Genomic DNA, 13,627 nt, shown 5'->3' with positions numbered 1-13,627 from the left:
CTCGAACTCACAGAGATCCGCCTGCCTCTGCCTCCCGAGTGCTGGGATTAAAGGCGTGCGCCACCACCGCCCGAAGTATGGGCCTTCCCACTTCATTCTTCTTTGTTACTGACTTGCCAGCTCCATGGTAATTCCCCAAGCCCTTCAGAATCAGCTTTTTTGTCTTTGTGTGTGCACCCAGGTATATGCAGAGATGCAGACTCCTACAGGTGGAGGCTGGCGGTCAATCTCAGATTGCTTCCTCAATTCTCTGACCTATTCATTTGTCATGTGGGTGTGTGCTGTGTTGTAGAAAGCCCTGAAGCCAATTATATCTAACGTTTTAAAAACTTGCTGGAGGGCTGGAGAGATGGCTCAGCTGTTAAGAACACTGACTGTTCTAGAGGTCCTGAGTTCAATTCCCAGCAACCACATGGTGGCTCACAACCATCTTTAATGAGATCTGGTGCCCTCTTCTGGGGTGCAGGTATGCACACAGGCAGAACACTGTATACATAATAAATAAATCTTTAAAAAAAAACTTGATGGAGAAGATTAATCTGCCAGATGTGAATGGCTCACATGAAATCAGTATGTGTGTGATCTGCAAGAGGTGTGACAAAAACAATCGTTTGGGGACGTTGACTCAGCGAGCATTTGAATGGGCTACAGCCTTTTAACCTTGAATTCAGCGACAGCTTCTGTGTGTGCAGCTGGCCAGTGCCTTCCAGGCGGCACGTCTGCCTTTGCTGCGTGAGCCAGCACAATCTCAGCTCTGACTCTCAGCCCTCTTCCTGTGTGATGGCGACAGCTTCCTCCCTGGTCGCTTCTGCTTTCCCACTCCCTTTTCTCGAAATGCTCCCGTGAGAGGTTGCCTAAAACCCAGCTTAGCTGTGCTAGTCATCTGTGGCAATCGTTCTGCCGTCACTGCTGACAGACTTCCTGTGTCCTGAGCTATGCTCAGTTCTCCCCAAGCTAACCCCACCCGACCTCTTCGCGGTCGCTTCAGTCACTCCTTGGCGTGTTTGTTCTCTTCAGAGCACCGAGACCTCACACACACTCGTGACTTGCAGCTTCCCTTTTCTAGGGAGCACCCCACATTTTCTGCACTTGACAACAGCGGTTCCAATGTCACCTACTTCCCAAAGCCGTTCCCCTGCTCTCCTAGGCCAACAGAAACAGATGGGTCAGGCCTTAGTCATCTTGGTATTTTTAGAACTTATCACCGTGTGTAACATAGGACAGGCCTGTCTGAGAAACTGAAAACATTTTTAATTATTACAGAAGTATGTATATATTTTTAATATTGCATTTTAGGAAAAAGTTGATGTAACAGAAATATATGTAGTAAAAATGAAAATTTCCCACTTTTTTCCTGCAGTATCTAGATAGAATCACCACTACCTTAAGTTTTTAATATTTTGCACTTTTTAAAAGTTTCCTAAAGTTACCTTTGAGATTATAATTATCTCTCCTCTTCCTTTCTCCCATAACACTCCCCCATATACCCCTCCTTGCTCTTTCAAAATCATAGCCTATTCTTCATTAATGGTTGTTACATACATATAAGCATGCATATATAATACATATATACCTGCTCAGTTAGCATAATGTTACTTGTATCTGTACTCTTTTTTTATTACATGGGTATCCATGAATGTGCTTTGTTTCTTTCTTTCTTTTTTTAAGATAAGAGTTTCTCTGTGTAACAGCTCTGGATTCATTACATCAGTAGTAGCCCTGTGCCCTGGGAGCTTTTGGAGAACCTGTTCTGGGAGCCAGGGTTTCACATACACCCACTCACGTATTCCCAAGCATGTTTGTCTCAGACTGTTGTCCAAGGCCCCTTGTTCGCGTGGGAGGGCTGCACCCTTCCCATCCGCACCAACAGGGGCTTACTGAGTGGAGTGTCAATGTGGAGATTCTAAAATGATTTATGAAATTATCAACTTGGATGAGTGAGGTGGGAAATTTAGGTAGAGTGCAAAGATCATGACTTTTCTTCGTCGAATTTTAAAATTGGGTCTAAGGCGATGGGCCTGCAAGGCAGGTCTGGGTTCTGTAGAGACTACAGGAACCATGAGGTAATGACACTCAGTGGGTCTGTGGACACAGAGCTGAAAGGAGATCTTGGTTACATGTAGAACACTGGAACCACGAGGTTCAGACGGACAGTAGAATTATGGACATTGAGAACAAAATCCAGAGAAAGGCTGTGCTGTTTGTTTCTTTTCTTTTTTTAAATATTTATTATGTGACTGGGCGGTGGTGGCGCATGCCTTTAATCCCAGCACTCGGGAGGCAGAGGCAGGCGGATCTCTGTGAGTTCGAGACCAGCCTGGTCTACAAGAGCTAGTTCCAGGACAGGCTCCAAAACCACAGAGAAACCTTGTCTCAAAAAACCAAAATATATATATATAGTATACAATGTTCTGTCTGTATGCCTGCAGGCCAGAAGAGGGCACCAGACCCCATTACAGATGGTTGTGAGCCACCATGTGGTTGCTGGGAATTGAACTCAGGACCTTTGGAAGAGTAGGCAATGCTCTTAACCTCTGAGCCATCTCTCCAGCCCCTGTTTGTTTCTTAGAGGTAAATAAAAACCAGAAGTCCTTTTTGTTCAAAGAAAGTTCAAGCATTGTTTCCTTCGTAAATACGCATTTACAATAAAATCACTACATAGTAATGGTTGATAATCTGATGATAACAAACCTGGGTTGTTTATTTTTTGACACATTTACGTGTGTGTGTGTGTGTGTGTGTGTGTGTGTGTGTGTACGTCAGAGGGCAATTTGCTTGAATTGGTTCTCTTTCACACCGTGGCATTGAACTCGACTTGCCAGCTTTGAGGTCAAGCGCCTCTACTCACTGTGACATCCTGGGAACCCCTTTCTATTAATTATAAAAGAGAAGAAGGCGTTCAGAGGGATGAGTTTCATGACCACACCTCCCGCTCCTCCACCCTCCAGTAGCCCCGTGCTCTCCTGTGGGCTCAGAGGAGACACAGTGGGATTCAGGTATTCTGCGGCTCGGGCATCTGCAGTACCACTCTTATCTGACCTCAAGGGCCAGGCACTGTGACACAAATCGCAGCACCAGCGTCACTGACCTGAGCTGGGGGGTGAGGACCCTGTCCCCCAACAGCCTGCAAGCCGCAAACAGAACACACAGCGGGGCGGCTAGCAGCCCCCGCGGCTTAGAAACACCAGCTCGGGACCAAGCCCTCCAGTGCGGGCTCCGCCCCTTCCCAGCCCTGCCCACCGAAGTGCGGGGGAAGGGGTGGAAGGACGCACACCGCTTTCGGTCCGCCCCGCCTCCTGCCTCAGACCGGAAGTCCGGGCTTCCCACAGTGCCCCGCGCGCGGCGGGCATGATAACAAACGCCCGGGGCTCCCACGCGGCTTGTTCGGCTGTGAGGACACCGCGGTGTGTACCACGACGGCTGCTCGCAAGCGGCGCCGCGCCAGCGCCTCGTCGGCCCGAGCGATGGCGCTGTTCCGGGGAATGTGGGGTGCGCTAAGGGCACTCGGACGCTCGGGGGCCGAGATGTGCGCGGGCTGCGGGGGTCGCCTGCCCTCGCCGCTCAGGTAGGCCGCGGGGCAATAAGCTCCGCACGTCCATCATCCTGTCTGTCCTCTCGTTCCACCCTACTTTCCGGGCCGCCAGGGGCCTTGCGCTTTTGGTGCCCGACCCCCACTTCCTGTCACCTTCTACCTTTGGGCGCCCAGGGCTCCCGCCTTCCTCTCGTGCCCTGGAGGCGGGGCCGGAGCTGTGGCGCGGAACGCTCGCCCCTGTTCTCTTCTGACTGCCAGATTTGTGCTTTAACGCTGCAGCCCCTTCTGTTTGGCTAGGTCACCCAGGGGCCAGGGTTTGTGCTTTAACCCTGCAGCTTCTTCTGTTTGGCTAGGTCCCCCAGGGCGCCAGGACTGGTGCTTCAAACCTGCAGCCCCCTCTTTCGTTTGTCTAGGTCACCCAGGGCGCCGCGTTTGCAGGCTACGTACAGCCCCAGCAGTCTCTTACTTGGTTAGGGCAGGATTTTAAAGTAAGTCTTAAGGCTGGGGAGTAGCTGGTTGTGGAGCACTTTTAAACGTGCTTCTACAAATGAAACCCTTGGATTTATTCTTAGCACAGCAGAGGAGAGAGAAATAAAGGTTATTAGCATTTCTGGCGAAGGTGTTGGTTATTTAGCACCTTAGCTGACGTTCTATTTAGAACGTGAGGTCTGTGTACAGGAGAGGTAAATAGCTGACCTTCTGACATTCGATTCTTTAATCCGCGTGTAGCCTTGTCTGTATTCCGAAATGTTTTTCATCCAACGTGAGTAATCATCCAAAGAAACCAATGAGTTCATACCTTCGATTTTCTACAGAACAGCTACCCAGATTTAAAGCTAAACACCCAGGTAAGAAGTTTGTGACTTCATGCTCTTCTCTAACATGATTTTCTTTTTTAACTGCAATCTTGATTTGCGCTACCAGAGCATCTGGCAACAGTCATTTTCTTTAATGGTCTGTATAATATCTTATAACTAATAGAAATTCTTTGAATACAAATGAGAAATGAGAACAGTATTTTTAAAAATAACCTGTAGAGTGGAGAGCACTCTAGAGAAAAGGATAAAGTTGAGATCTAGTTGCCCTGGGCTTAGAAGACCCGCCGACGAATTTATTTCTTTCTCACTTGCTCTCTCGCTCTTAGATTTTTTTGAGGCAGGATTTGTAATAGTTCTGGTTGTCCTGGAACTCACTTTGTAGACCAAGCTGGTCTTGAACTCACTGAGATCTGCCTGCCTCTGCCTCCCAAGTGCTGCGCTGGCATTAAAGGTGTGCACCACCATGGCCCTGCGAATTCATTTATCTCTTGCATAGCACTTGCTTCTTCAATAGGACATTGTAAAGGTGCAATAAAATAACTGACCAGGAAGTGTTCTGTAAAATATAATGGTCTATACAGATCATTGCTAGCTTCGTTGAAAATTATCTGAGTTCTTGGAAAAAAAAGAAAGAAAAGATTGGCAAGTAGGAAATATTTCCAGGTAGTCTAAGAAAGGGTTGTTGGGCCTTCATTTGATTATAAAGATAATAGCTGAATAAGTTGGTCGTTCCTAAGATTTCCAATGCCCTTTTACTTAAAGTACCTCACGGGGCACTTGTGAAAATCATGTGAGCTGTAATTAAAGTTCTTCTGTTGGAGGTAAGGGACAGACAGTGAACTTTTAAGAGACATGCTTATACCCATACTCCTGTCTTCTAAAATGTAACACTTGGCACTAAGGCATGGTCGATAAACAGTTGTGTCCCCAGTTAAGACAAAGGACTGGAGAATAATGGATTAATTTTATGATAGTTTTATATCTGAATGGTATTTCTATAATTGAAATGCAAGATGATATTGTATCAACAAGACTAATTTGTAGTTTATTTGGGGTTACTAACAATGATTTCTGAAAGACGTGACAGAATGTTTCGATTGAAATACAGAAGTAAGAAACCTGAAGCAATTGATTTCTCGGGTGCTTACAGTAGCAGTGGCTTTCCAAAGGCTGTCTTTGGTAATTTGTAACATGCTCCTTAAAGCTAAACAACAGTTTCCTAGCATTTCTAGATAAAATTGTGTCTGGAGGGTGTAGAGATGTATGTAATTAGCTTGATTTTTAGAGTGAGGCTATTTTCAAAAGCTTGTAGACGTTAACCCCTAAGAAATAAAATTGAGACATCTATTTTGATTCTGTTCTAATTTGTAGATGCAAAACTTTCAGAACTGGTTAGAAAAATTGGGGCTGCGTGGAGGGAACTACCGGATGCAGAAAAAAAAGTAAGCATTTATGTTTTCAGTAGTTGTGTAGTTAGGGATGTAAGCTTTTTCAAAGATTAGTTAGCTCATACTTTTTTCTTTTAGACGGGGGTCTCTGCTTGTGCTCATAGCTTGCCAACTGATCTAAACTGGCTGGCTGGCAAATTCCAGGGATCCACCCCTCTCTGCCCCCACCCCATCCTCAGCATGAGGGTTATGGACACTGGCCATGGCAAGCACTTTCCCAACTGTGTTATCATCTTAGTTTTCTCTTTCCTTAACAGTCATATCCATACAGGTGTTCCACCATTTGTTTCATAAATGATGTTGATATGGATGGGTAGAGTGTAGGTTAGTAGTTGACAACAATGAGGAAGGATGGCCAGTTGCTGTACTTGCACCTTGATTAGCAAGAGTTTGAAAAGTAAATCTCAGAGCACATTTTCACCTGTTTGTCCTTGGTAAATGTGATGTGTTGAGCTTGCCAGAACCGGTTCATTGATTTTTATTTGGGTTTTTAATGTATAGGTGTATGAAGCTGATTTTAAGGCAGAATGGAAAGCTTACAAAGAAGCTATGAGCAAGTTTAAAGACCAGCTAACGCCAACCCAGTTGGTATCTTTTGAGAAAGAAGGAAGGCAAAAACGTTTAAAAAAGAAAGCTTCAATAAAAAAGAGAGTAAGTATCATTGAAATACTCTTCCTGTGGAAAAAATGTCAGCCAAGAATCTAGGTAGTTCTCCCTTGTGTCAGTGACAGTAGAGGTGACAGCAGAGCACTTGGGCACAGTAGATGTGACAGCAGAGTACTTGGGCACACCATTTAGACAAGCAGGATGTTATAGCTCACATGGTGTGTCTGGAAAGTCCTGGTTGCAACAGTCAGTAGGATTGGTCCGAAGCTTGAGTTATGAAACAAGTGAATGATGCACAATTAGAATCTTTACTCTGAGTCTTCCTTCTAGAGTAACTTTCACATTTGAATTGTCTGTAGAGGACCATGAATTTGAATGTTGCTAACCATACTAAATTTCTTCATTAGCATATCAGGAAAATGCCAGTTATTCAAGTAGGATTCTATTTCCTTTTAAAGAAATAACTATTAAAACTTCTATCTGCATGCTTAAATTTTTTGTTTCCTGATTTGCATTAATTTACATGAAGGCCACTGTTTCAAAGTCAAGCTACATTTTTCTTTATTTAGGGAATGCTGTTGTGGTTTCTGTAATAAAAGTTATGTAGACAAGATTGTAGGTATTTAATACCCCTAGTCTGCTAACCCCTCCCAGGCCCCTCCCCCCTTTATTTCATTATTAAATTTTGTGTATGTGTATGCAGTGTGGGGGAGGGGTCTGACTTACAGGTCAGAGGACAACTGTGAAGTTGATTTTGTCCTTTCACCTCTACAGGGTTGTGCAATACATCCCTTTAGCTGCTGTGTCATCTCAATACATACCTTTAGCTGCTGTGTCATCTCAATACATACCTTTATCTGCTGTGTCATCTCACCCACCCCAGGATTTTATAAATTCAGATACTGCTAGTCTCCACATACAGAAAATCAATAGGAGAGTGCAGTATCTATCACAGTGAATATGGGACCATGTGCAAGAGATGCTGCATGCCCATCCTGTGGTTCCCCTTCTTGGCACCTGCTAAGAGTTGAATACATCTTTGGAATTTTTAATGTTACGAGTATTAAGAGAAGAGGTGAGATAAGGTTACTAAATAGTCCTGTGTTTATGAGCCTCAGTGGAGGCATGTATTGATTGGGCCAGTATGATTATGTATCCTGCAAGGACGAAACCGCGATTAAAAACATGTTTCAAGAAAATTTATATGTGAATACAATGATTCAGTTCATGGAAGCTACAAAAATAACACGTAAAGGAAATACCTTTCTGTGCGGAGAAATGCCTCATTATATTACAGTTTTTAAATTATTATGCTTGGAAAAGTTTTTGACTTCCAAGATGTAACAGACATATATATACATATGTATACTTTATATACAAATCACACTGCTGGTGTGGTGCCACAGGCTGTCATTCCTGTCAGCACTTGGATTCTGTTATACATTGTAGTGAATTGTTTTGTTAGATAGTAGGCTTCCCAGTATCTGTATCTGACTCTTTTATTATTATTCAGGAATTAACTTTGCTTGGAAAACCAAAAAGACCTCGATCAGCATACAACATTTATGTATCCGAATGCTTCCAAGAGAGTAAAGAAGAGTCTTCTCAGGTAAGCAGAGCTGCAGGTTGTTCGTAGGTTTGTGTTTATTTTAGTTTAAAATCATGTAAGAAGTTGTATGTCTATCATGTCACATAATGAAGAAAATAGAAAATGTGGAAGGTTATTCTGTCTCTTTGAACAACAACAATAAAAAATCCTTGGAGCTGAGTGTATAGTTCACTGGCAGAACTAGCTGGGTCTGTGTGATACCTCGGGTTTGATTGCCAGCACTGGAACAACATAAGTTCTTGTGCTTACTATACAGTTGGGTGTATGGTGACTATAGGTTGCCATATATACTTTATGCATACACACTAGAACAACTTTGAAAACATTTCTAATTAAGTTACCTTTCTGTTTTTATGGTTTATACAGACACACACAACTCTATATAACATAAACCCTTTACATTTAAGAGACATAACATGTCTGGTGGTGGCGGCGTATGCGTTTAATCCCAGCACGGAGAGGCAGGTAGATCTATGTGAGTTTTAGGCCAGCTCGGTCTACAGATTGAGTTCTGGGACAGCCAGGATTGTTACACAGAGAAACCCTGTCGTGGGAAGAAAAGAGAGAAGAGAAGAGAAGAGAAAAGAAGAAAAGAGAGAGACATAACACTAAACTGGGAGGTGGTAGCAGACACCTTTAATCCCAGCACTCGGGAAGCAGAGGCAGGTGGATCTCTGAGGTCGAGGCAGCCTGGTCTACAGAGTGAGTTCCAGGACAGGAAGCCCTGTCTGGGGGCGGGGGAGACATAATACATTTGTATCATGAGAAGTTAAGATTCTTCTAGAAATGCTCTGGTCCCGCAGCTTTTCATTGTCAGCATCCCCATAAAGAATGAGATTAGTTCTGGGGTTGGGCATGAGCTCTCTTCATGCTTTGTCCTTTAACAAGATTGGTTATACCTGTTGGGATCCAGCCTCGACAAAATTTGTACCTTCCAGGGTAAGAGTACGAGGATTAGAACTATTAAGCAAAGGCTATGAGAGAAATAAGAGACAGAAACACAGAACAGCATTGGGAGGGACATTCAGTGACTACTGAACCACCCATGGTTATTTTCCACACGCTTATATACTTCACTCCAGAAAGTGAGGGGGAGGCAACAGACTTCATTAACATGATATAAGGAATAGACCAAGTATCCTGCAGGCAGCCACTCCCCTGGAACCTCCTGCCAATATCCTTTGAAGGAGTAGGAATAACAAGATGGAGCGGATCCACCTCTATACTCAAAATATTAATTAACCACACCCTAGTTCAGGATCTCTTGTTTGTAGCTCCATCTGTTATCAACAACTTTGAAAGCAAAATTAAGCTCAAACTCAGTGACCTTTAGTCAAGGTGAAACAGGCTCACATCTGTGGACCTCCACAATACCTGTGCAATGGGAACATGCTGTATGTGTGGACATAGTCATAGAGTGTGGTGTTGTGAACCCAAAGCCCATGTCATACCTCTCAAGACTGACAATAGCCGCCGTGTTTTCCTCATATAAAGTGCCGTGGTAAAGAAGTGTAGATGTCCAGATCACTCACGGGGCAGTTGAGCTTGCTAGGCTCATCACTGGAGTTAACTGGTTCTGTCATTCAGTCACAAGTCCTTTTTTTTTTTGTTGTTCTGTTTTTTTAAATATTTATTTATTATGTATATAATATTCTGTCTGTGTGTATACCTGTACTCCAGAAGAGGGCACCAGACCTCATTACAGATGGTTGTGAGCCACCATGTGGTTGCTGGGAATTGAACTCAGGACCTTTGGAAGAGCAGGCAATGCTCTTAACCTCTGAGCCATCTCTCCAGCCCGAGTCACAAGTCCTTTGACTGCACTTACATGTTGTGTATGTTTAAATAAAATATATGTGCAGCGTGGTTCTTCTCAGGCTTGTTACTGACTACTTAATCACTTTTTTTGGGGATTTTAAAATTTTATTCATTTTTCCAAAAACACCTTTATTTTTTAGTGTTTAATAAAGTCATACTGTTATTTTCCCAGAGTAACCATGATTTGCTTAGAAAAATGGATGTTCATCTTTGAAGTCTTTTCCATTAATGGAAATGGGTTTAAAGAGACTAATCATTAAAAGTAAAAAACAGCAAAAAAAGTTAGAATCTTGTGGAAGTCAAAGAAATATCTTCTTGGGCCCTTTTTCTAGTACCCAACATTGTTTTTTTTTGTTTGTTTGTTTTTTTTTTTTTAACTTCCACTTAGCAAAATTGGATCAATTTAGCAATCCTTCTTGTACAGTTTCAAACTCTGGCATCTTCCAGCATCATACTGATAGCCCTCAAATCTAGAAAAGAAATGTCTGTCGCTCTCCCACAGTGTGAATTCTTGGCTGTCCTCTTGATACGCTTTACTGGCAAGAGTACAAGAAGGGTTGGTGGCAGATTAACAGCCATGGCCGTGGCAGAAGTTCTCTTTGCGATTTTAATTTTTGTGACTCCCTGATACTAAAATGCAGGTTTACCTTTTTGATTGTTAGAATTTCACCTTTTTTAAAAAAAAATATTTATTATGTATACAATATTCTGTGTGTATGTCTGCAGGCCATAAGAGGGCACCAGACCTCATTACAGATGGTTGTGAGCCACCATGTGGTTGCCAGGAATTGAACTCATGACCTTTGGAAGAGCAGGCAATGCTCTTAACCACTGAGCCATCTCTTCAGCCCCAGAATTTTACCTTTTTGATCATTAGAATTTCCTCAGTCACTGATTTACTCTGGGTCTAAGTACATTTATGTTTTTGTTTTAAAACTGCTATAGGAAAGCTCTCTGCTGGTGAGAACTTTTAATACATCCATTCTGGCTTGCAGGCTGTACCCTAGAATTACCCATCAGCCTGAATGACTGGGCCCTGTTCTTAGTAATGGGAATATAACTTGACTATAATTTTATCCATTTAAAAATACTGTCTAAGTTAGATGGGTGGCTCATGTTTGTGCTCCCAGTCCTCGAGAGATCAAGGCTGTCTTAGATCATAAAGAGAATTCTAGGCCAGCTTGAGCCACCTGAGAACATCTACAAACACTCCAGCCTCCTAATGTCCCCCTCCCCCCAAACTCACATACATAGACGTGTGTACACATATGCATATGTGCATGCACAGGTGCACACAAACACATAGCTACATATACATACAGATGCACATAGATACAAACACATAGCTACATATACATACAGATGTACATAGATACAAACACAGAGATACATATACATACAGATACACATAGATAATAACACATATGCATACACATGCAGGCAGGGCTTATCAGCAGTTAATCCCCAGCGTATTTACAAAGGAAACATTATTGAAATTACCCAGTTTCATTTACGATCTTTTTTTGAATCCCATTTTGTCAGTGCTCACTAGCTCAGTACGTTTAGTTTGATGTCAGATCAGTTTGAAGCTTCTGGTTTATTCCAGATTGGTGGCCGCCATCTGTTCAGTGTACACCAGCATGCCAAGCTCCTGCATCAGTGCTCTTGTGCCTTTGCTTATATTTCTTTTTTTTTTCTTTTTTTTTATTAATTTATTTATTCATTGAGGATTTCTGCCTCCTCCCCGCCACCGCCTTCCATTTCCCTCCCCCTCCCGCCTTTGCTTATATTTCCTGGTTTATTCTCATTCTAGCTTTTCCTTAATTAAGGATATATGGACATATATGGATATATTTCAAGTTTTGCATATCTAAAAACTGCCTTTTTCCTGTGTTTTTAGATTGGCCATTGAGTTATGGTTTGAAAATAATGTTTCTTCGGCATTTCAGGATTATCATTGGTTTACCAGCCACTGTGATCTTTGAGAAATACAATCAGCAGTTGGGTAGTTGAGTTAGAAAGATCAAGAGTGTGAGGCCACCTAGGTTGTCCCCAGAATGACAGATTAAAAAATTCTGAGCCAGATAGTGATGGCATAAGCCTTTAATCCCAGCACTTGGGAGGCAGAAACAGGTGTATCTCTTTGAGTTCAAGGCCATCATGGTATACAGAGCAAGTTCCAGGACAGCCAGGACTGTTAGAGAAACCTTGTCTCGAAAAACCAAAACAAAACAAAAAGTAAACAATAAAAATAAGGCAAAAAAAAAAAAAATCTGAGCTGATGGGATGGTCATCTGGTAAAGGCACCTTACCTGAGTTTGAGTTCCCCAGACCTGCATGGCAGAAGGTGAGAACTGGCTCCTGTAAATTGTCTTCTAATCTTTACCAAGAAAAATATCATTTTAGAAATTTTTAGATAAAACCAGTTTGAGTTTGGGTTCTTTTTGATTTGACTTCTTTGCTTGTTGCTTTCTTTTTAGACTCTATATAGCTTGTATTTGTGTATAGACCTTCTGAGTGTCTTCTCATTTTTGTGTTTTTGAACTTCCTTCCCTGTCCCCTAAATACTGTATGTTTTCATGTATTTCCCTTGTCTTTTTGCAAGACGCCATTGTCCTCAAGAGTGCCTATTCTTCACTGTGACTGTTTTACTCTCTTGGGAACGTGAATGTCTGGAATCTGCCATGGTGGGCATTTAAGCTTCTTTTCACCTTACCCTCTGTGACTCCCACCCAGTCCTGCCTCTGGGACACTGGATTTTGCCTTGTAAATCTGGTGCTCCCAGGTTCTCCTTACTGCCTCTGGGCACTGCAACCAGTGTCAGTCACTTCAGTTACCATTCCAGCCTGCTACTGTCCACAGTTTAGGTGGGTACTGCCCTCTTCTGTTGGTTATTGTCCACATGTATTTATGCCTTAAACTTTAATAGAGTTTGGAGGAAATTGCAAAACAACCATGTTTTGTCATTCTCCCTGCCTCCTATGACTTTATGTGAACAAAGTCTGAGGGACGTAAAGTGGCCTTTTTGCTGTGATACCACCTAGGTTAGCTGATCAGGTGAGTAGAATTAAGGACTGTTTCTCCATTCCTAGGGTGATGCCTAAATATCTTTGCACAAAATTTAGAATAAAAAATGGCTACAGGGAAGAAAACAATCTGTGAAGTTAGTTTATGACAGAGTGGAGATGACTACAGACATTTTTGATTTAAAGGGAAACTCATCGTATTTCATAGTCCCGTTACATTTCAAAATGTAAATGAAAATGTAACAGCTCAATAAAAATGTAACAGTCCAGTAGAAATAAGTCAGTGGATGTTGCTTGTGAATGACAGCTGAGTTCTTTGTTGGGGTAAATGGGAAATGGTCTCTTTTGCTGCCTTCTTAGGTGTGTACATCTTAACTGTTATCTTACAGGGAAAACTGAAGACTATAAATCAGGCTTGGAAAAATCTATCTAGTGATGAAAGGCAGGTGAGTAGTACAGTTTCGGCTTTATATGTTCATTTAGAGTACCTTCGGGTACTTGAGATTAGGCTTGCTCATGTAGCAGTGCCAGTGAAGGCAGTACTCAGAGACTGCCTTCATTAAGGCCAGCTTGGAGGATGTCAGTAAATAAACTAACATTTAAAACATGTCTTGTCCCACCTGCCCCTCCCTCTTCTCTCCCCTAAGTTGCTAAATTAACAACCTACCTACCCTTGGACACTTTCTTTTTAATTGCTTTTGTTGAGGTATATATTTTTCTCTTCTCCCCTCCCATTCTACCCTCTCCCATGGTCTCCATGCTCCAAATGT

General features: G+C 42.6%; 1 protein-coding gene across 1 annotated transcript in view; it reads left to right on the top strand.

Moving 5' to 3' along the window:
- Positions 1-3,340: 3,340 nt before the first annotated feature.
- Tfam (transcription factor A, mitochondrial) overlaps positions 3,341-13,627 on the top strand; it is a 16,586-nt gene continuing 6,299 nt past the window's right edge. The window contains exons 1-6 of the mRNA XM_005360162.2: positions 3,341-3,565; positions 4,262-4,380; positions 5,722-5,792; positions 6,300-6,449; positions 7,918-8,013; positions 13,247-13,303. Of these exons, the coding sequence (XP_005360219.1) occupies positions 3,465-3,565; positions 4,262-4,380; positions 5,722-5,792; positions 6,300-6,449; positions 7,918-8,013; positions 13,247-13,303 (594 nt within the window). The 5' untranslated portion in view covers positions 3,341-3,464. The remainder of the gene's footprint in view (positions 3,566-4,261; positions 4,381-5,721; positions 5,793-6,299; positions 6,450-7,917; positions 8,014-13,246; positions 13,304-13,627) is intronic.

Source organism: Microtus ochrogaster, linkage group LG2 (genome assembly GCF_000317375.1).
Source record: "Microtus ochrogaster isolate Prairie Vole_2 linkage group LG2, MicOch1.0, whole genome shotgun sequence".
Taxonomy (NCBI): domain Eukaryota; kingdom Metazoa; phylum Chordata; class Mammalia; order Rodentia; family Cricetidae; genus Microtus; species Microtus ochrogaster.
This window is presented reverse-complemented; position numbering and strand designations above follow the sequence as displayed.